This window comes from Bubalus kerabau, chromosome 4 (assembly GCF_029407905.1).
Source record: "Bubalus kerabau isolate K-KA32 ecotype Philippines breed swamp buffalo chromosome 4, PCC_UOA_SB_1v2, whole genome shotgun sequence".
Lineage (NCBI taxonomy): Eukaryota > Metazoa > Chordata > Mammalia > Artiodactyla > Bovidae > Bubalus > Bubalus kerabau.
This window is the reverse complement of record NC_073627.1, coordinates 8,733,493-8,756,277: the sequence shown is the minus strand read 5'-3', so window position 1 is coordinate 8,756,277 and position 22,785 is coordinate 8,733,493. Positions and strand designations below refer to the sequence as shown.

Genomic DNA, 22,785 nt, shown 5'->3' with positions numbered 1-22,785 from the left:
AAGTCATGAATGAGCTCACTTACATATGGAATTTAGAAAAACCACCAAACTCAGAAAAAGAGATCATATTTGTAATTACCAGAAGCAGGGGTGGGCCGAGGGGGAATTGGAGAAAGGTGGTTAAAATGGTACAAACTTCCAGTTATCAGATAAACAAGAACTGGAGATGTAATTTACAACATGAGGACTCCAGTTAACACTGCTTTGTGATAGACAGAAAAGTTGTTAACCCAGTAGGTCCTAAGTTCTCATCAGAAGGAGAACTTTTTTTTTTTCTTTACTTTGGATTCTATTTGAGATGATGGATGACAACTAAACCTATTGTGGTAATCATTTCACAAGACAGTTGACCTTTGAACAGCAGGGGTTAGAGGCACTGACCCTAGGGCAGTGGAAAATTCCCATGTAACTTTACAGCTGGCCCTTTCAATCCTCTGTTCTACCGTGTACTGCTGCTGCTGCTAAGTCGCTTCAGTCGTGTCCGACTCTGTGCGACCCCATAGACGACAGCCCACCAGGCTCCCCCGTCCCTAGGATTCTCCAGGCAAGAACACTGGAGTGGGTTGCCATTTCTCCAATGCATGAAAGTGAAAAGTGAGAGTGAAGTTGCTCAGTTGTGCCGGACTCTTAGTGACCCCATGGACTGCAGCCCACCAGGCTCCTCCGTCCATGGGATTTTCCAGGCAAAAGAGTACTGGAGTGGGGTGCCATCGCCTTCTATCCTAGTGTATATTCACTGAAAAAAATCCAGGTGGACTCCCATAGTTCAAACCCATGCTTGCTGTTCAAGGATTAGCTGTATATACAATTCAACCATCATGCTGTACACCTTATGCACTGATGTATGTCAGTCACTTCTCAGTAAAACTGGAGACAATAAATAAATTTTAAAAAGCCAGCAGAAGGGCACCCTGCCTAGGCTGTGAGCCCCGTAAGGAAGGCTCCCCTCTCTTTCTCTCTCCTTGCCTACAGGAACCCTGGGCTTAATGGACAAACGATTTAACCTGCTCCCTCCCCACAATGATCCACCTGCCTGGCAGGACGGCCTGTGTGTGGGTGATTCCAGGCCCCAGCCCGCAGGCAGAGGGAGGCCATGGGTCCATCCATCCGCCTGGGGTCTCCACTCCCCCAAGCACAAGGCCTCCCGGGATGGGGACGCTCGGAGGCGCAGAGAAAGCGCTGAGTCACGTTCAGGGAACACGGCCCCCAGAGAGCCGCTCCTCTGGGGCGCGAGGCTGCGGGAGCGCGGGGGGCGCGGAGGTGGGGCTGCGGGGGCGCGCGGGGCGCCCGGCTTCCCTCTTTGCCAACCACCCGGCCGCTGGCGTCCTCGGTTGCCAGGAGTTTCGGGGCCGAAGTGCAGTGGGTGCCAGCGCCTGACGTCACCGCTGCTCGCCGGTTCGGGGAATAGGGGGAGGGGGCACCCGCAGAAAGGCCCCGAACGCCCCCCAGCCCCCGGTTTGTGCCCGTCTTCCTGCACGTTCTCTCCTCCATGCCCTCTCGAGTTTTCCTCATTTATTTGCTGCCCGCGTTCCTCTCCTTTTCAGCGCCCCATTTGCCGCCCCCCCCCGCCACCTCCTTTTCTGTTTCTATCCATCCATCCACCTGTCTTCGGTCTTTCTCCTCCTTTTCTGGCACCCGCTGGACATTCTCGGAGGTTCCAGGGGGCGCGGTGGAAAGGTACCAGTGGGCATCGGGCGCCCCCTCGTGTCCCACTTGGCCCAGCCTGGCCTCGGCCCTGGGGGAGGGGGAACACTCGCCCCACCACCGTGATTCAAACCAGTTTACACGGAGGACATTCAACTTACAGTTGTGAAAATAATGTTAAAGCTCACCTGAAAAAAATAAACTCATCTTTTCATTCTTTTCGTATCTACTCTTTACTAGATATGGCTGCTATAAATATAATAATGGATTCACATTTCACAATGGATTTTCTTGAGAGTCAGATTGACAGCTTTGCATAACAGCATGCACAAGTCCCGAGCTACCTGGCCTGGGGAGGCAGAGCACAGCAGTCTCTTGGCCAGCTGTGTTGACTCAGCGCAGCTGTGACCTCTCTGAGCCTGACCTTCCTCCTCTGCAGAAGGGAGATGAACAGCTGTGCCTGGCTTGTAAGTTTATTGTGAAGATTAGACAAGCTACTGCAAGGTGGTGCCTGTAACAAAGCTGGGCTAAAGAAGGCTCTTGAATCATGGTGGTTGGCTACCAAACTGCACTTTGTTGTTCAGGCGCTAAGTCGTGTCCGACTCCTCGTGACCCCGTGGACCAGGGTCCCCCGACTTTTACCATCACCCAGAGTTTGCTCAGATTCATGTCCATTCAGTCAGTGGTGCTATCTAACCATCTCATCCTCCGCTGTCCCCTTCTCCTTTCGCCTTCAATCTTTCCCAGTATCAGATCTTTTCCAATGAGTCAGCTGTTCGCATGAGGTAGCCAAAGTATTGGAGCTTCAGCATCAGTTCTGCCAATGAATAATGGAGATTGATTTCCTTTAGGATTAACTGGTTTGATCTCCTTGCTGTCCGAGGGACTCAAGAATCTTCTCTAGCAACACAGTTTGGAAGCATCAGTTCTTCCATGCTCAGCCTTCTTTATGGTCCAACTCTCATATTTTTACATGACTACTGGAAAAAATCACATGTTTGACTATACGGACCTTTGTCTGCAGAGTGATGTGTCTGCTTTTTAATACATTGTCTAGGTTTGTCATAGCTTTCCTCACAAGGAGCAAGCAGACTGCCCTTAGAGAAGGATATTTGAGAAAATACAAAATACACATGTATATAGTTTACAAAATTGCAATGAGAATATAAAAAAGCTCAAAGTATTTGTTCACAGCCATAAAGGATTTCTTCTTGAGATGATGTTATTCATATTTTCTGGAGTGTCTACTGTGGGCTGGGTGCTGCTCAAAGGGGTTAAGTGTTGAATGAGGCTCTTAGGGCTGGTCCATCTGAGCCCAAAGTCCTTTCCACCAAAGCTCTCTAGTCCACTTTTTCTTTTCTCTGGCTGCTAACAATTTAAACTTTTCCTTTCACTTGGTTCTCAGGACTGCACAAGAGCTGCCTCAATGGAGTCATCCTAGCTGTCCTTACACAAGGATTCTGCCTTTTTATCTCCCTCATCTGCAACAGGGGTGCGCCTCCCAGATATTTTCTTCATCAGTACTTTCACGGCCATCAACCAGATCTGAAACTGTCCTCTCGCCCCGAAAGAAAGCTGTCCAATCCCCCTCCAGGGGCTCAGTCCCACTTCTTCCTCCTTTTTGTGGAACTGGCCCCTGGGAGAGCCTTGGTAACCCTATAACTTGGTGCCCCCCAAACCTTCTTACCCACCAGTATATGCTTCATTGTCTATCTTACTGTACCTGGATGCCTCAACAAAGCTGTGCAGCCACTTACCACCCCAGGGTGGGACCAGAGGCAGGGTGAGCCTCTGCAATGGAGGAGGGAGTAACACTAGGTTTTACAGGAGCTGTGTCTGTGGTGAATGCAGAACATTCATCCCTGCAGGAGCCCTGATCCAGGGCCACTTCCCCACCCCTGGCTGGCCCCGAACTAATTAGAGGAGACTCCGGGCAAAGGAGCTGAGACATTTTGGCCCCTTGCAAGAGGGTGCCTACCAGCCCTCCAGGCCTTTCTGATGTCCTCAGAGGCCCTGAGAAACGCTCCCCTTGTGTCTGAGCACCCGCAAACAGGCCTCAGCGCCTCCATCACTGAGAACACCACCTGGGTTCTAACCCCGCGGACAGGTCTGGGCTTTTTCAGCCTTCCCCTTGCACTGTTTCCAGACCTGGGGAAATACACCGCTGAAGCCACTCTCTACCCGCGGCCCGGCCCTCACCCCCAGCAAATAAAACCATGTATCTCTCTCCAAAACAGACACCCTAGTGTGGAGCTTGGAGCTTATCTCCGGTTCCATACCAGTCCCCGGGATGAGTGCTCCCAGAACCCCTCCTACCCCAGGAATTTGGCCCAGCCCCTCACAAGTCGGGATTGTAGTTATGGATGCCGCTGGGGCCATGGGCGAGCATTCTTCGCCCGGGCCAGGGCTTGCACACAGGGCGCATTCCGTGAGAACTTTTAGGGCCGAAGGGGGACACGACTACATAGGTCCCTCAGTCATTAAATGAGCACACATTAGGCGCCTGCTGTGTGACAAGCTCTGTGCTGTGCTTTGCGGGGGAACGCCTCATCTGTGCCTGGATCCGGACAAACGAATTTGTTATTAATCTTTGTGAAAAGAGTCAGCCTTCCCACGAAGACGGCAAGTGAGCTGTAACTGTTGTGCCAGCTGCGGGACAAAACACCGCTAGAGAACCTTCTCTGATGAGGGTGGCAACACGCATCAAGGTGAAACCCGGGTGCACCTCCCCGCCACACCCAAGATGGCCACCTGCCGGGGTCCCCGTCCCTTAGTTTCACGCAGGCGCACTTCCGCCTGCCACTCCAAATATGGCGGCAAGCGCGCCCCGGGGAGGGGGCCACGGGCGGAAGTGGGTGTGACAGGGACGGGAACCGAGAGGGCTCTCGGAAGGGAGACGCTGGGCTGTGGGAGCCGCACGCAGGGAGGTCGAAGTCATGATCCCCCCGCAGGAGGCGTCCGCCCGGCGGCGGGAGATCGAGGACAAGCTGAAGCAGGTGGGGCTGGGGAGGCGGGGGAGGAGGTGAGGGAAGGGGCCGAGATCCGGGCCGGGCGTCTACTCAGGGAGGTAGCAGGAGTGGGAGGGGGCCGGGTACCAGGCAGTCGGGTCCGGGCGAGGCTGTGGAGCCGGGATGCGGTGGTCTCTGGCTTGTGGTGATGTCCTCCCCTCCGCTCCGCAGGAGGAAGAGACGCTGTCCTTCATCCGAGACAGCCTGGAGAAGAGCGACCAGCTCACCAAGAACATGGTGAGTAACCCCTCAGCTGGGAGGGCCTCCAGACGCTGGAGAGAGAACTCTGCGACCCAGGGGTTTGGGTACCTAACGCCTGAGGCTTCTGGCCTGGGTGGTGATGGGTGGTAACGTCTGGGTTTCCCTAGCAACAGTGTTACACTTCTCTTACACTCTCTTCCCCTTGCCCGCCCCTTCGCCGAGGGTGCTGCAGCCTCCCACATTTCTGCTTTCTGCCTGAGTTCTCCATTCTTCTTTCTCTCCTTCCGCAAACATTTAGTGAGACTGACTTAAGTGGGCTGGGTACTGGCCATGGGTCACCCTCAATTTAAGTGTGGGTATCACCGGTGGGGTTACCACTTCTGAGGTTACTGAGGGCAGGAGACTCAGCTGTCACTACAGATAGCTGGAGGGGTAAAATGAGCCAGAAATCAGACAGATGTGGGATCTAGCCCTTGCCCCTCCACTTATTTATGTGTGGCTCCTGACAGGTAGCTCTGAGCCTCAGTTACCTCCTCTGCTAAAATAGACGATGCTAATCTCCCTTGTAGCTGTGAAGGTCATAGAAGCTAATGCGTGGAAATGCCTCTTGCACGGTATCTGGTATACAATAGGTACACAATAAACATGAACTTCCTTTCTTATTCCTAAAAGAGCCTGGAAAACCCAAACTGAGTAGTAGATAGAAACGTGGATATGTATTCAGTAACACAGTCATCAAGTGCTGCTGCTGCTGCTGCTAAGTCGCTTCAGTCGTGTCCAACTCTGTGCGACCCCATAGACGGCAGCCCACCAGGCTCCCCTGTCCCTGGGATTCTCCAGGCAAGAACACTGGATTGGGTTGCCATTTCCTTCTTCAATGCGTGAAAGTGAAAGTGAAGTCGCTTGGTCGTGTCTGACTTTAGTGACCCCATGGACTGCAGCCCACCAGGCTCCTCCATCCATGGGATTTTCCAGGCAAGAGTACTGGAGTGGAATGCCATTGCCTTAGAGAGAGGAGGTTTGAAGGTACCAGGAATGCATTTGAGGCTACTCTGTATGAAACTAGTTCCTGTTCAGTCTAGGAAAGCATCAGAGAGAACATAAATTGAGATCTGGCTTTAAGGGGTGGAAGGGAAGCCATCCTGTGGTGATTTTCTGAGGAGTTAATGTAATGCTTGCCTCGCCTTCAGATCAAACTTCAGCCAGTTTATTTGGGCCACCTCCAATCTGCCAGGCACGTGGTAGATCCTGGGGATACAGTGGGGAATAGTTATACCCTGTCCTTCTCCTCTTGGAGCCTACTGCCTAGAAAACCACAGCAAATGCCGAAGACCTGGCTGGGGGGCCGAAGCAGTGCTGGGACAGCCCTGAGGCCTGAGAGTATGAGGCTTCCCCCCGCAGGTGTCTATCCTGTCATCCTTTGAGAGTCGCCTTATGAAGCTGGAGAACTCCATCATCCCCGTGCACAAGCAGACAGAGAACCTGCAGCGGCTGCAGGAGAATGTCGAGAAGACCCTATCCTGTTTGGACCACGTCATCAGCTACTACCACGTGGCCAGTGACACTGAGAAGATCATCAGGGAGGGGTGAGCTCGGGCCAGAGTGTCACATTCCTAATGCCTCTTGGACCAGTAGGCTTTGGAAGGGGGGTAGAATATATATAAGCCTAGAGTCCCCTGTGTTAATTCTGTTCTCCCATTTCCAAATACAATTCCTCTTCATCTTCCATCTGCCTGGGCTAATATGGCTCTTCTCCTTTCCAGGCCCACAGGTAGGCTAGAGGAGTACCTGGGAAGCATGGCCAAGATTCAGAAGGCTGTGGAGTATTTCCAGGACAATAGCCCAGACAGCCCAGAGCTCAACAAAGTGGTAAGGGGCCAGCAGAGTGATGTGAGAGGTTGGGAGACACCAGTCCCTGCCCAGGTCTCATGAATGACACTGAACCAGCTAAAAGATAATATAGTTGAATGAAGAGAAGTATATAATACCATGCACATACTACAGACATTGAAATCTCTGTTTCAGGAATCACAGGTATACATTTTGATTGCATTTTAATAATTTAGCTAAATTAAAAGTTGTTGTTTAGTTGCTGAGTTGTGTCTGACTCTTTTGCAACCCCATGGACTGTAGTCTGCCAGGCTCTTCTGTCCATGGGATTTCCCAGGCAAAAATACTGGAGTGGGTTGCCATTTCCTTCTCCAGGGGATCTTCTCAACTCAGAGATCTCCTGCATAGGCAGGCAGGTTCTGTACCACTGAGCCACCAGAGAACACACAAGTTACCTATGAAATATAAATTTCACATTTGATTTTTATAAATGCATGAATATTTTTTTATTGTAGTGAAAAATACATAATATAAAAATTACCATTTCTAACCATCTTTAAGGGAGCAGTTCAGTGACATTCACATTGTATAACCAACCATTGCCACCTGGCTACACAGAAGGCTGACAGGATCAGTATATTGTCACACTAGTAACCCAGAGGGGACACACCAGTATAACCAGTATACTGCAGCCCATCAGTGGCAGCCTGGACTCAGAGATTGGAATGTCAGGGGTTGGAGAACTTTGTTCTTGAGGGTCTCTACCAAGTTCAGGTCACAGAGTGAAGAGCTCTGTGCTAGAACTTGGGTGTGGGGGTGGGCTAGAGAAGGAGAAGACAAAAAATAGACAACTCCAGGTTTACCCTAGAGGACTTACTTTTCAAGTAAGCAGAAACACTCCAACTTCTCTATTTTTAAAGCATCTTTATTGAGATATAATTCACATACCAATAAAGTTTTACCCATCTGAAGTATAAAACTTAGTAGTTTAGTAATCAGTAATTTAGTAGTTTTAATAATCCCCGAGTCATGCAACATCCCTGGAATAAATTTCATAACATATTCATCCCCTGTAAAAAGAAACACGTTGGCAGTCCCTCTTCTTCCCTCGCCTCCCCCATTCTCCCCGCCACTAGTACTCACTCATATTTTCTTTGTACATTTGCCTATTCTGGACTTGTGCAAATGGAATCACACAATATGTGACCTTTTGAATCGAGCTTCTTTCAGATTGCCTGTTCACAAGGTTCATCTGTGTGGTAACGTGTGTCAGCGCTTCACTCCATTGTAGGGCTGAATTATATTGCATTCAATGGACCTACCACAGTTTGTCCATTCATCTTTTTGGTGGTTACGAGCAGTGTTGCTATGAGTGGTGTTGCTGTGAACTCTTTTTTTTTTTTTTTTTTTTTGCTGTGAACTCTTGTGTACATACTTTTGTGTGGGCGTATATTTTTGATTCTCTTGTCTGCTCTGAATACCTATCACTTATCAGATACATGATTTGCAAGTATTTCCCTTCATTTTATGGATTGTCTTTTCACTTTTTTTTTTGGAGCGGGGCGCGGGGGAGTGCTCACAGCATGGCATGTGGGATCTCAATTCCCTGGCCAGGGATTGAACCCTCGCCTCCGTCAGTGGAAGTATGGAGTCTTAAGCCTTGGACAGTCCGGGAAGTCCCCCTCTTTTCGCTTTTTTGATGGCATAATTTTCAGCACATAAGTTTTTGACATCCAATTTATGTTTTTTTCTTTTGCTTTTCTAACAAGGGTTTCTAACAAACCCTTTTCTAACAAGAACACAAATTAATGGTGGAATGAGAAAATAATCAGCTGATACCTGTAAGCACCTACTTTTTGTAAAACTCTGGATTTCACCTGCAAGCATACATTTTAAGAGAACACAAGGGAAAGAAATAATACAGGAAGGCTTCCGAGCGTTTCTTCTCTGGGAAAAAGGAAGTGAAGGCAGAGGAGGGCTGGGACCCAGAAGCAGGAAGGGAAAGGAAGGGTATGGGGAGGCGAGGGCCAGCTGAGTGCTGGAGCAGCTGCGGACCCTCATCTTTCCCCTCGCCCTCCCTCCGTCCCATAGAAGCTGCTGTTTGAGCGGGGGAAGGAGTCGCTGGAGTCCGAGTTCCGCAGCCTGATGACCCGGCACAGCAAGGTGGTGTCCCCAGTGCTCATCCTGGATCTGATCGGTGGTGAGGACGACCTGGAGCTCCAGGAGGAGGTGCCCCTGGAGCACCTGCCCGAGAGCGTGCTGCACGACGTGGTCCGCATCTCCCGCTGGCTGGTGGAATACGGCCGCAACCAAGGTGAGACGGCCAGGGTGCTGGTGGCAGGCCAGAGGGAGCGGGCCTCCCCTTCGTTTCTTTAATCCACTTGCATGTCTTTGATAGAGTTTAGTAGGAGACAACGTGAGCCATAAATCCCGAACGTGTGTGTCAAATTGTGAATCTAGCAAATCCAACCGTTTCTTTATATACCTTCCTTTCTCCTGTTTCTTCCTTTTCTCCCCCCAATTAATTATAAAAATTTTAAATGGCACAGAAAGGTTTAGGTGAAAAACAGAAGTTCACCTCCCCGCTTCCCTGATGCCTACGGCATAACCCAAAGATGAGTACTGTTAAGGTTGTTTACAGCCTTCCAAAAAAATCTTTATGTGTGTGAGAGAGAGAGTAAATATGTGCGTATCTCCCCCTCGTTCCCAGGTGGAAGGACAGTTGTCCTCTCTGACAATTGTTTTCTGGTTTTTGTTTTTAACTTAGTGACATGCCTTGAGAGCATTCCATATCAGTACATGTATATCTGCTTCATTCTTTTTGACATTCTTTTTGATATTCTGTGGTGTGTTGGTCCCATCATTTCTTTGGCCTGTCCCAGGATTTTTAAAAGAAAACTCCTGAGTTAAACAAAAATTTTAAAAAAACTAATGAATATTCAATTTTAAGCTGCTTAGTCCTCCACATTCTTCTTCCCTTTGGTAGTGTGTACACGCACCAAGCTGCCAGTGTGCCTTACCACTGTCCCCCTCCTTCTCGAGGACTGTGTGGTGCCGGGTCTCAGGGCTGCCTGTACCAACCACACAGGCTTGTCTGTGGCTCACGAACTGCACTCTGGGAGCCGAGGGGTTGGCAGGAGCGATCCAGGGGCTCCCTTGGGATAAGGGAGGCCAGGGGATGCCTCCAGACCCCCTGCCTCCTTCAGCCAGAACCTCTGTGCTTTGGTCCATTTCACATGCTAGTGACACATTGGTTCGGAGCTGCAGAAATGTACCGTGGCATCTGTATCTTTTTTCCTCACTCATTTGGACTTTTTTCTTTTCTAATTTTCCAGTATTGATAAAGTGACAGAGTGAACATGGTTACACTGCTTGGTCTTCTTATTTAGGAAGTTCTTTGGGATATTTTCTCAAAGGTGCAGTTATCAGGTAGAGCTGTCTGAACAGATCTGTAACCTTCTTGCCATCTTACGTTCCTCTCCGGACAGATGGGGCCGGTGGACTGACCGTCGACAATCCTCCAGCTGTTTATTCTTCCTTAACTTCATTTATCTTAGCTATTTGACTGGGCTGTCACGATCCTTTCATTTTTTTAAATTTTCACTTCATTCACAGCTAAAGAATGGTCTATTTTTTTCACTTACTGGCATTCATTGGGACTTCCCTGGTGGCTCAGATGGTAAAAGCATCTGCCTACAATGCAGGAGACCTGGGTTCGATCCCTGGGTTGGGAAGATCCCCTGGAGGAGGAAATGGCAACCCATTCCAGTATTCTTGCCTGGAAAATCCCATGGACGGAGGAACCTGGCAGGCCACAGTCCATGGGGTCGCAGAGTCGGACATGACTGAGCGACTTCAGTTCACTTCACTTCTTGTCTCTTTACTGCCTACGCCTTGCTCACATCCTTTGCATGCTCAGTTGCTGGAGTCATGTACGACTCTTTGCAACCCCATGGATTTTACCTCACCAGGCTCCTCTGTCCATGGGATTATCTAGGCAAGAATACTGGAGTAGGTTGCCATTTCCTTCTCCAAGGAGAAGGACTTCCTGACTTAGGGATTGAACCTGGGTCTCCCGCATTGCGGGCAGATTCTTTACTGACCAAGCCACCAGGGAAGCCCAAGAATACTGGAGTGGGTAGCCTATCCCTTCTCCAGGGGATCTTCCCGACCCAGAAATCACATCCTTTGACCTCTTACCAAGTGGAAGCTGGGTGTTAACTTTGTATTTTTTTTATCTAAAAAAAAAAACTTAACCAGGAATTCCCTAGCAGTCCAGTGGTTAGGACTCCGCTTTCAGTTCCACAGGCCTGCGTTCAAACCCCCGTCTGGGAACTAAGATCCCACAAGCCTTGGGGTGTGGCCAAAAATAAACAAACAAAATTAAAAATTAAAAAACATTACTTTCAAAGGGAGCTCTCTGGTGGCCCAGTGGTTAGGACTCTGATTCTACTGTAGGGAGCACGGATTCGATCCTTGGTCAGGGAACCAAGAACCACATGCTGTGTGGCATAGTAAAAAAAAAAAACAACAGAAAACAACTCACAACTGTTGGTTCTGTTGGGGGATAGTTTCTCTCATAAAACTTTGTTTAATTTGGGACGAGGCTGCGCTGGGGGCTGCTAGGAAGAGGTTCGCAGGTAGCAATAGCAGGTACCCACTGCTGCCCCGAGGAGCTGTGTCTGGAGGGGAGAGGGAGGCTCCTGGGCCAGGGGCAGGGACCTCAGCTGTTGCCCGTCTTCCCTCAGATTTCATGAACGTCTACTACCAGATCCGCTCCAGCCAGCTGGACCGCTCCATCAAAGGCCTGAAGGAGCATTTCCGGAAGAGCAGCTCTTCCTCTGGGGTCCCCTACTCCCCTGCCATCCCCAACAAGAGGAAAGACACACCCACCAAGAAGCCGGTCAAGCGGCCAGGTGAGCCCCCCACCGCTGGCCCACCTCAGAACCATCCCGAAGGCCACCTGGGACCTGGGTTGCCCAGGCCCACCCCAGGGTGAGCAGCGTCGGCCCCTGTAGAGCTTGTCCTCACAGTACCCCTGACCATAGGTACACGGGACAGAAAGCAGGTGTCTGCCCACCCAGCAAAGCCTGGTCCGGTGAGCTCCTTTCTCACGAGTCTGGGGGCTGCATATGGGTCCTTGGAGCGGAGGGTCACAGTCCTGGAGAGGTGGGCTGACAGGGGTGCCGGGGCAGCCGCTCGCTGGGCGCCCTCGGCCTCTCTCCGTCATCTTGTGGAAAGGCCAGGCCTGCTGCCGCCACCAGAACCGTGGAATGGGACGGGGCAGGCACGGCGGGCTTCATCTTCCAGGAAGCCCAGGCCGCTTGACCTGACGCGTGGTTAGGAAGTGGAGAGGGGAGAGTTTACTCTTTCACAGTCCATCCATCCAGAAAGAAAAAAAAAAATCCCAGGCCATCCTCTCCGAAGGACACAGTTGGGCTTTTGGGTTCCACTCGAAGCTCGTGTCCAGCCGTGGGGAGTCGGGGGAGGGTTGCTGAGGTGGGAGAGGCCTGGGCCGTGGGTGTCCTGGGCGAGCAGCTGTCTGGCCTTCTTCCCGTCATCGTGTGCCCCGTAGTCTGTGCTCCAGGTACACAGTGGCCCTCTGGATGTGTCATCCGCTTGGCAAGCCTGGCTGTGTCTGGCTGCTGAGAGGTGTTGCCCTCGAGAGGCTGGGGTCTTCCAGGGTGAGGGACCACTGCAGACCCCAGGGAGAGAGAGAGCCAGTGAGGCCAGGGGCGTCTTCCGCCTCAGCCCACCTGGTCCAGCTGCTGTTGCCTCACGTGCCCAGAGGCACTGGTGGGACCGTCCTTCGTGACGGCGCTCTCCTTCCCTGCCCCTCAGGGAGCAGGGTTGCCTGTTCACAGTTGCCCTGAAAACCCGCTCCTCCTCAGGCCTTTGTTCAGGGTTTGGAGACACGGCAGAGCAGAGGCTGCCCGCAGGCAGGGCACCAGTGGGCGTGGCATGAGGGAAGCCAGGGGCCCTTCCCCTCCAGTGTGGATGTCCTGGCCGCCCCCCTTGGAGAACTGGCCGCAAATGGGGACTCTAGTAAGGCTGCCTGTGTGGCCATAGCCACCCGCCACACGGGCCTGTCCGTCTCTGCCTCGGCTCAGCGAGGCTGTGGGGCTCCTTGGGCCCCGGCAGGCCTGCGCTCTCCTCCCCTCTGTCTTTTCTCCGATGGGCACCCCAGGACCCAGACTGCATCCAGGAACACTGCTGGCCCTGCAGGGGAGCCGGGGTCTGATCTCGGTGCTCCTGCTGGACCTAAAGCAGCCTTGACTTCAAGCCTGCCAAATGGAGGGCTGTAGCTGTGAGGGTCCCTTTGGTTTCTGTGGGGTTTCAAGAGTTGTCAGAAGCTCGGGGTGGGGGGAGCTCAGAACTGATGCCAGAAACTAGGGAGACAGGCCCCCAGGACGTGGTTCCCAGCTCTTGAGGAGCGAAGCTGGGAGGCGCGGTGGGTGATGAAACACTGACGTCGGCATCGTCCAAGGTAGTTGGGCGCCTGATGGGCATGGCGGCTGCCAGATCAGTGTCCCCAGCCCACATCCACGCGGACGTGCTGGCGAGGCTCCTGAAGGCCGCATGGGCCCATCTGCTCCCGCTCGGCTGTGGGGCAGGAAACCGATTGGCTCATTAGTGAGGCCGCTCGCTGAAGAAAGAACACGGCGAGACAGATGCTGAACCGGAGCCCCGAACTCGGTTGTTAGTAGCTAATTGTGGTTGGTGTGCACAGAGAGAAATGTCCCGCCTCCCCAAGCCTTTTAGGGAGCTGCCAGGACCCAAGCAGCCTCCCTGTGTTCAGAGATGCCCGGGGGCATCCAGGAGTCCCCAGGGGAGAGGGACCGGAGTTACCCTCACGGTGCCTCCCCTGCCCCCAGCTTTGTTGACGAGGCCGCTGCACGCATCCGTTTTGAGTGCTGTTTTATTTCCCCCACGTGTTCTTCCCCGAGCTGTCTCGCTCCCGTAGAGGTAGCTGACCCGAGAGGCTGTGGGCACCGCGGCGTTGTTGTGGTTGTTCTCACGTGTGATACTAACTGTTGGTTTTTTCCCCCCATGCCAAGAGCATGCCCCCTTTCCTGCGGCCCTCCCGCTCCAGCTCTCTGTGTGGTGGCCTCTGTTAACTTTTCCTCGTCTTTTGAGTCATTCCCAAGAGCTCTGATGGTTCGGGTCCCTCCCCTGGTGTGTGGGCCACTCTGCCTCTGGATCTCCAAGCCTCCCACTGCTGTCCCTGGAAGCCCAGTCCCATTTCGCCACCTCCCGGGTCTCCTGCTTTCGGTGGGCTGCTGCTTGGCTGCTTCTGGCACTGAGCGTGCCCGGAGAGCTCGGCCTGCCCTTGGGAGAGGATCCAAGGGCCTCGAGGTGTCCCCAGGATCTCCCTTTCTGGGCTCGAGAGCTCCATGACTTGCTCCTCTGTCCCGGGGCCTATAAACCAAGTGCCACTCAGTACTGTTTTTTGTTTTTTTTTAATTTTTGGCTTCTCCTGGTGGATCTTTGCCCATCTCATCTCCTTCACCCGCTGCACTTCCTCAAATGAACTCAGACCCAGAACCACGAGGGTCACTGGCAGAACCAGGAGTCCCCTGGGGGAATGAAACAGCTCTGTTCCTCCGTCCGGGCGTGCTCACTGCTGGGGGTGGGTGCGGGCCTGGGGGAGAGGGCTCGGTGGAGGGCTGCTGCTGTTTTCTCTCGCTCATTTCCTAGGTCTTCTTGTCTCCTCTCTGTGTGGCTCTGGTGACAGGGACGATCCGTAAGGCTCAGAACCTTCTGAAACAATATTCCCAGCATGGTCTAGATGGGAAAAAGGGGGGCTCTAACCTCATTCCTCTGGAAGGTAATCACCCTGTGTTCCTCTCCAGTTCCCTCCTCCTCCACCGTGTGTCCACTCCCGTGGCAGGGCAGAGCCTCCACCCCCCAGAGGGCCTCTGGCACAAGCCTGAGAGGGGCGGGGGGAACTGAGGTCCCTGGGGCCACTGAGCCCTGCTGGCTGGCTCGGGGGCAGCCTTTGTGGTCTTGGCCCAGTCCTGTCTGGCTGACGGCGGCTCTGCCCCCCGGGAGGCTTCCCGCCCCCTCCCCATCCTGTCTCTGTCCTTCTTGTCTCCCGTTTGAACTCTGAGAAAGTTCTCTGTCACGGGCAGCCCTTTCACGCTCAGACCAGCAGTGGCAGGGCCAAGCTGGCTGCCCTCCGCCACCCCCCACTTTCAGAAGGGGGAGCGTGCGCAGCCTGTGTCCCCCCTGTCTCCCATCAGAGGAGGGACAGCCCTGCCCCGGTGGACCAGATCCGCCTTCAAAACAATGACCCTGGGGGACAAAAGGAGCCTGTCCCCATTCATTGGGCAGTGACATATCTCTAACTGGACCTCTCCCCAAATACGGTGAGACACAGCCCCTGGGGCTGAGCATCAGACCTTCCGCAGCTGCCGGAAACTCTTCAGAAACCCTCTGTGGTCCTCACAGCTTTCTCAGCCTCCGGGTTTGGGGAAGCCGGCTCCCGAGGGCGGTCCAGGCACTGCAAGTCAGGCTTGAAACGGCTGTTCCCAAGGTGGTCTGAGACAGAGGAGGGGCTCAGAGCCCTCTCCAGTGCCCCCCTCCATGCACCCCATCTCATATCCGCCCCCTGGAGATTGAGGGCTCCTTCTCAGCCCCTACCCCCACCCAAGAGGCAGCCATCCGCCCCTGGATAAACGCTGCTTGTGTTTGCGGCCGACGTCTCGCTAGGTCACGAGCATGATTTCCGAGTTAAGCACCTGTCCGAGGCCCTGAACGACAAGGCCGGGCCACTGGCCGGTGAGTACCGCAGCCCAGCCCGCGGGCCGCCACTGCCGCACTCCCGGCCACCCCCCGGAGGGCCCGCTCCCGCTGCCCAGCCGGCCTCCGCTTCAAGGACGAGCCAGGCCTACTCGCCTCTCTCTCTCCCCGGTCTCCTCCTCTCTCTCTCTCTCTCTCTCGGGCACTAGGTCTCCCTGCCTCTCTCCAGACGGGAGTGCAGGCTGGGCTCTCCAGGCCTGGGCTGAGGGCAGAAGCTGCAGGCGGCCCCTTGGAGGGCAGGGAGCGCCCGCACCTGACTCCAGCAGCAGCTCCAAGGCTCTGGCCCCCTCGGAGCCCGTCCCTTGGCACGTAGCATCTGGTTGCCTGCGGACACCACTGCCCCAGCCTCCAGTACCGTGGAGGGACCCCCCGCTCCTCCCGGGGCAGCTGACGACCAAGCAACCCTCCCTCTCTGGGGCTTACGTGGCCTGCTCTCCAACTTTGATCCCATGTCAGCTAGCCTCATAGACCAGAGCCCACCGCCTTTTTATACATTCCAGAAGGCCTGGCCAGGCCAGTGTCTGCCTTCAGAGGCCCAGCATCTTCTGAGATGGCGCCAGCCTCCTCGGGGTGGACGTTGCCTCTTGCCCATCCCTGAGTGTCGTCTTCCCAGTACAGTTCAAAATCCCCCGTCTGGGGTCAGACGTGTCTTCTCCGGGAAGTCGACTGAGGGGTCTTCTTGTCCTTGAATCCATCTCCCCCACACCTCCCATACCTGACGCTCTGGGACAGTAATACTGCCCACAGCAGAGCTGAAAATGAAGTTCAGGCCAAGGTTGGACTCAGCCCCTTTTTTTCCCCTCAAACCCTGGCGGCTCTGCTAGAGTCCTCTCAGCTTTCTGCCAGCAGTCTTCCTCCCATCTGCTGCCAATCTGGCTGCAGCCCAGGAGCTGGAGAGATTCACGGCCCCCCCACCCCAGCAGGGAGAGGGGCTACCCCAAACCAGAAGCTCAGGGGCCCTGCTGTCCCCCCAGGGAGAGATGACATGCTGGACGTGGAAACCGATGCCTACATTCACTGCGTCAGTGCCTTTGTTAAGCTGGCCCAGAGCGAGTACCAGCTGCTGACGGACGTCATCCCTGAGCACCATCAGAAAAAGACTTTCGACTCTTTGATACAGGTCTGGCCCCGCCCCGCCTCGACCAGATGCCCCAAGTGAGAGCTGTCCCTGCAGAAGCTTGAGTCCGGGCCAGGTTCCTAGCCCTTAACTCCAGCCACTGCCTCCACCCTGATCCTGGGGCCTCTGAACTGGGTGATGTGTCCTGATCGGAGGCACACTGCCCCCCATACCCTTCTGGCTGCCCTCACCGGCCGTGGGAGCCAGCTGGCCGCCCCTTCCCTGAGCCCTCCCCCTGCCCCACTCTCTCAGGACGCCCTGGACGGGCTCATGCTCGAAGGCGAGAACATTGTGGTGGCCGCCCGCAAGGCCATCATCCGCCACGACTTCTCAGCCGTGCTTACTGTCTTCCCCATCCTGCGGCACCTCAAGCAGACCAAGCCTGAGTTTGACCAGGTGCTCCAGGTATGTGGGGGCAGGGGGGCCCTTGGGGACGCCGGGAGGAGGAGTCCCGCCGCCCAGCAGGGCCTCCCAGGAGAACCGCATTCTCTGCTCAGAGTGAGGGGCAGCGGCAGCTTCCCCGGGGCCCTGGGCGGGTGGAGGTGCTCTTGGGGGAGTGAGGAGAAGAGACAGTCCCCGGGGCGGGGGGCTGGGAAGGAGCAGGGCTCTGGAGCCCTGTGCAGCCATGTGGCTACATCCTCAGGGCACGGCCGCCAGCACCAAGAACAAGCTGCCCAGCCTCATCACCTCCATGGAGACCGTGGGAGCCAAAGCGCTGGAGGACTTTGCCGACAACATCAAGGTGCCTTTCCTCTGTCCACGCCACCCAGGCCGGCCGGCGGGGCTGCAGGCAGGGCCACTGCCAACGGTCTCAGGAACTCCTGAGAGCAGGCCTCCAAGTGGGGTGGGCCTGCCCTGCGGGGAAGCCGGCCAGCCGTGCTGCTGGTCTCCTGTCAGTACCCACGGGCCTCCGTTTCTTTCCCAGAGGCCCCCACCCGAGGCATCAAGCTCCTTTAGGTCCCTCTTGCTTTTTAGTTTGTGCCCGATGGGGTGTCCTGACGCGTGTCTGCCAGGAGGTGGCGCTGTGGGCCCACAGACAGGTGCTGGGTGGGCTGGGGCATCCTTAGGAGCTGTCCCAGGGACTCAGGCTGTCTGTCCCACAGAACGACCCGGACAAGGAATACAACATGCCCAAGGATGGCACCGTGCACGAGCTCACAAGCAACGTAGGTGCTTCCGGGGACTCCTGGGGTGGGCAAAGGGCGCAGGTGGCAGGATGGGCGGGAGGCGCTGAGCACCCCCTGCAGACGGGGCCTTTCCCCGGAGGCCAGACCCACAGGCTGAAGCGGCAAGTTTGCTGCCAGCTGTTTCACCGGCAGACACCTGCCCTCACCTGTCCTGGAATGACCAGAGGGGCTGCACCGTGGGGGCTGATCCAGCCTTTGGGTCCTGCCCTTGACCTTCTTCTTGGCCCCGTTTTCTCCCCACACAGGCCATCCTCTTCCTGCAGCAGCTCCTGGACTTCCAGGAGACGGCGGGTGCCATGCTGGCCTCCCAAGGTACTTGACACCTCCCAGCGGGGCCCCCCACCCCATTCCTCCCTCTGGGCTGGAGACGTCTCTGAGTGAGGAGATTCCACCCATCCTGGGGGGTGGAAAGGAGTCATGGCCTGTGACAGGACCCTCTCCCCTCCAAGCCTCTTGGGCCATAAGACCCAGCATCAGGAAAGCGGGGTCTGACGGCCTGCCCTGGCCTCCGTCCCCCCAGCTCCCTCCACTGTCCTCGCCCTGGAGCGCAGACCCCACTTGTCTGAAGGTGTCTTCCCTGCCCGCTCCCCCTCCTTCTGCATCTCCCCACCTCCTCTTGTGTTGCCTGTCCTCCTACCTGGTCTCACACCGCTGACCCACTGAGCGGGCCCGGCTGGCTTCTCCGGGCCAGCCTGGTGTCTTTCCGTGACCGGGGTTGGGAAGTCAGCACGTGGGGAGGCGCGCGCTGAGACCCAGCCCTGGGCCTTCCCTGTACCCTGCATCCTGGGGGCAGCCTCTGGCCTGTCGTTCTCCTGATGTCCACCTCCCAGTGTGTCCCTGGCCTGTGGGGGTCCAGCCTGGGCTGTCCTGCTGTCTGTGTCCCGGCGTCGAGGGGCGTGGGCTGCTTGGCTCGGGTGTGGCGGCCGTCTCTAACCTGTTTTGCTCTTTGCATCTTTCTCCCTCCTTTGTCTCCCCCCTTCCCTTCTGTGCGCACTGCCTCTCACTGCGTAGTTCTTGGGGACACATACAATATTCCTTTAGACCCCCGAGGTAAGCAGCAGGGCTCGGCAGCCCCATCCTCCCTCTCTGAAGCCCTGTGGGTGAGGTTCCCTGGGCACAGAGGCCCCTGGACAGGCTCAGGGCCCCAGTTGGAGCAGGGTCAGAGGGGCATGGGTTCTTTCAGGGTGCTCCTGACCCCCTCAGCTCCCTGACCGCCAGTTTCTGTCTCTGGGCTTCTGCAGACAGCATCCTGCTGTGCCCAGCACCCTGACTACACCCTTCGGGCTGGTCCAGCACCTCCCTGTCCCCTTCCTACCCTGTCCACTCCCCAACCCCCTGGCCTTCTGCTCTGTGTGGGCAGGACCCCTCTGGTCTGGTAGAGGAGCTTATGGGTGGTGGGGAAGAAGGTGGAGAGGCCATCAGGGGCTTATTCTAAAACTCTGCTGCTAATAAATGGGATACATGGGCCTTGTAGGTACCACCCAGCTTGGGTTGGGGGAAGGGCCTGTCCCCACGCCTGTCCTGCCTGTCTTCCTGCCGGTCCTTGGAGGTCAGCTCATTAACCCCACCACCCAAGACCATGGAGGGGTCTCCCCGGATTCCAGAAGAGTCCCAGGAAGTGCTCCCCTCAGCGGGAAGCGAGCCCCATAGCTCAGGACATACCCAGCTCTGCCTGAGGAAGGTTCCTCCCAGGGTTTCCCTAGCTGCTCCCCGGGCCAAGGGGAGGCCAGAGAGGGTCTCGGCTGCTGCCACGGCCGCAGTAACAGGACTTCTCCTCTCACAGAGACCAGTTCCTCTGCCACCAGCTACAGCTCCGAGTTCAGCAAGCGTCTACTGAGCACCTACATCTGTGAGTGGTCCCCGCCAGCCAGCAGCCCCAGCACCCGGCCTCCTGCCTCTTCCCTTCCTTCTCCTCTTTGTGTGCTCCTGCTAGTCCCGGCCCCGCTCCTGAGGGCCCCCCACCCTGCCCCGACCTTTAGAATTGCAACCTAACCTCTGGCTGGGGGGCTGTGGGGGCTGGGCCAAGGGCTCCCAAGTCTGGTGGGGTCTTGGGTCCGGGAGGGACAAGGAGCGACGAGTGGGAGTTGGTTTGCGGATCAGATTCCGTGGTTGGTAGGTGACCACATCCTTCCCTGTGCAGGTAAAGTCCTGGGCAACCTGCAGTTGAACCTGCTGAGCAAATCCAAGGTGTATGAGGACCCGGCTCTGAGTGCCATCTTCCTGCACAACAACTACAACTACATCCTCAAGGCCCTGGAGAAGTAAGTGGCCGCGGGGGCTGCTCTGGGGCTCACCTGCCTCGGCCCAGCCTCCTGGGGATGGCTGTGCCCCCTGGTGTCCCAGTGGGGAGGGCACCCCTTTGCCCTTGGTGGGCCCAGGACCCAGGGAGGCGGGAGGCAGGCCCCGCCAGGGCTGCTGCGGAGGCCGGCAGCCTGTTGGACCTCCGCTCTCTCCTCTCCCCCCTGCTCCCACCCCAGGTCCGAGCTGATCCAGTTGGTGGCTGTGACCCAGAAGACTGCTGAGCGCTCCTACCGGGAGCACATCGAGCAGCAGATCCAGACCTACCAGCGCAGGTGGGGAACCCCCCGCCCCGACCTATGTACCCACCACTCACACTTCCTTCCTAGAGCCTGGGGACGCTGGGCCCGGTCAGCGTGGGGTCAGTGGTGGGGAACTGCTGCCCAGTGGACCCCAATCCTCTGCTTTTTAATCACTTTTGTAGGGGGTGGGAAGCCCCCTCCCACTCCCTACTCCTTGGCAGGGAAGGGGCGCTTTGCCAGTCTGTTCAAGGGTAGTCTGCCAAGGGTGACAGCTAAGAATGGTTGACTGTCAGAGATGTGGGTAACATTTTGGCCGAGCAAAGAGCAAGGTCGCAGGGGCCCTTGAACTTGGCCGAGCCCCGCTCTCTGGGCTGCCTCTGGTCCTCTCCTCCTGTTTCTTAGTCTGTGTGTCTCTCGCTTTGGATGTTTCTTCCCCGTGGCTGTATCTCCCTCTTCCTCCCTGTTTGTCTGTGCTCTGCTCCTCCTTTCTCACCTGCTTCTCCGTCTAAATCGGCTGCGACGCCGACATGAAGTGCACTCGGTAGTGCTGGATCAGTCTATTGAGTGCTCGGTTTCCCGTCCTTAATTTTAAAAGTGAGCAGCTTGAACATTTTTATTCCCAAGGGGGGGAAGAAGAATCTCTGCTGTGTTTTGCTCAGTTTTGACCCAAACTGATCCCTGCCCTCACCACCTACCCCAGTAAATGAAGAGATTTTTAAAAAAAAACAAAACCCCAGGAAAGGGAGCAGGGGCCTGAGGCTGTCCCTTTTCTGCCCTGTGCTTCCCTCCCTGCCTGGCAGTTGGCTAAAGGTGACTGACTACATTGCCGAGAAGAATCTACCTGTGGTCCAGCCTGGAGTCAAGGTGGGCTGAAGGCCTGGGCTGGGGAGGGGAGGGATGGCTAGTGGATACGGTGCTCTGTGTTGTCTCTCTGGGAAAAAAATAAACAACCAGGATGAGAAAGCAGAGATGCCTGTGGCCCCGAGGGCAGAAGGGAAGGAGCCAGGGGCAGGGCGCCTCTGCTCTGAGCTCTGCTTTGTCTGCCATCTCCCCCGGCCCCCCAGCTTCGGGACAAGGAGCGGCAGATGATCAAGGAGCGTTTTAAGGTAAGTCAGGATCTTCTCCCCTCCGTCGATTGATGCCGCTCCCGTAGCAACACAGACCCGAACGTTTTTCTCTGGGTCACTGTTACTTCCCCCTGTTTGGTGGCCAGGGCTTCAACGATGGCCTTGAGGAGTTGTGCAAGATCCAGAAGGCCTGGGCAATTCCCGACACGGAGCAGAGGGACAAGATCCGCCAAGCTCAGAAAAGTATCGTTAAGGAGACCTATGGGGCCTTTCTAAACAGGTGAGCCCTCCATCTCTGACTTCCCAGCCCCACACGCCCCCTCTGCCCCAACTGGACCTCTGGGCTCTTTTCTTTGAGAAAACGTGGAGAGAGGGAGGTGGGTTCAGGTGGCAGACCCAGCGCCTATGGCTTTGGTGTGGGGCCAGACCAAAACATGACTCAGGGGCACCCCATTAGGAGGGCCTTAGGCTGAGGCAGAGCTGGGGAGGGGCTCGGCCTGCCCTCTCTGACCTCACCACCTGGGCAGGTATGGCAGCGTGCCCTTCACCAAGAACCCGGAGAAGTACATCAAGTACCGCGTGGAGCAGGTGGGGGACATGATCGATCGCCTCTTTGACACCTCGGCCTGAGCTGCCGATGCCCCTGCCTGGCTCTGCCAGAGCAGCTGTGTTACTGGACAGATAAACAGGTGTGGACTTGCCTCTGGGCCGGGTGAGTGTGGCATCCTTTGCGACGGGCCTTGCTCTGCCACCGGGCCAGGAGCCCCGCCCCCGAGTCCTCAAGTCCTGGTCTGCCCTTCCTCTCGCAGCCCCCATTCCCTACCCAAGCAGCACTCTCCCAGAACCTTGGGGTTCATCACTCTGACCACAGCCTGCAGAAGCCACAGGATGGCTTCAAGTCAAGAAACACAGAGAAGGCAGACAGAGGTCTGTGCCCACAGCTGCCTCACGGGACGGGAGGAGGAGGGCTGAGTAGCCCTGCTTCCAGGCCAGCTTGGGACTGGGGTGGAAAATGCTGTTCAGCCCAGGCCTGAGGGTCAGGCTCAGAGGAGCAGGCCACACCGCAGCCCCAGGCCCTGCAGAAAAGCAAGGGGGTTGGACTGCTCTCAGACTCAGTGCAGAGAATGCCTGCCTTACCCCCACAGTTCTGCCGCCTGGGGAGTTCTGCCCACGAGGTGCGTCCTGGTGGCTGGAGTAGAAGTGCTCTCCCTGCCCTCTGAGCACTGGCCGGAGCTCACAGAAGGGGTCCTGACCGTCCCGGGCCTGTCTCTGCGGCTCCAGCACTCCTGGCCCGAGGCCAAGCTGCAGCGGTTGCCGAAGGAGCAGTTAGGCTGTGTGTGGGGACGGGGGACCAGCGGACAGTAGTGAGACAGTCTGGAGCAGAGCGGG

At 56.0% G+C, this 22,785-nt stretch overlaps 1 protein-coding gene across 3 annotated transcripts; it reads left to right on the top strand.

The window, feature by feature from the left end:
- Positions 1–4,484: 4,484 nt before the first annotated feature.
- EXOC7 (exocyst complex component 7) lies at positions 4,485–22,103 on the top strand. 3 transcript variants are annotated; one of them, XM_055575184.1, is made up of 20 exons: positions 4,485–4,640; positions 4,824–4,889; positions 6,255–6,439; positions 6,617–6,722; positions 8,775–8,997; positions 11,432–11,599; positions 14,419–14,511; positions 15,396–15,464; positions 16,460–16,605; positions 16,855–17,007; positions 17,246–17,344; positions 17,706–17,768; positions 18,035–18,101; positions 19,573–19,638; positions 19,930–20,050; positions 20,267–20,362; positions 21,130–21,193; positions 21,394–21,435; positions 21,543–21,676; positions 21,924–22,103. In XM_055575184.1, exons 1-20 carry the CDS (start codon positions 4,581–4,583, stop codon positions 22,024–22,026), a joined length of 2,124 nt encoding a protein of 707 aa, XP_055431159.1. In that variant the 5' UTR covers positions 4,485–4,580; the 3' UTR covers positions 22,027–22,103. The 3 variants fall into 3 exon arrangements, with proteins under 3 accessions (XP_055431159.1, XP_055431160.1, XP_055431161.1); XM_055575185.1 differs by lacking the exon at positions 15,396–15,464; XM_055575186.1 differs by lacking the exons at positions 14,419–14,511; positions 15,396–15,464.
- Positions 22,104–22,785: the final 682 nt, after the last annotated feature.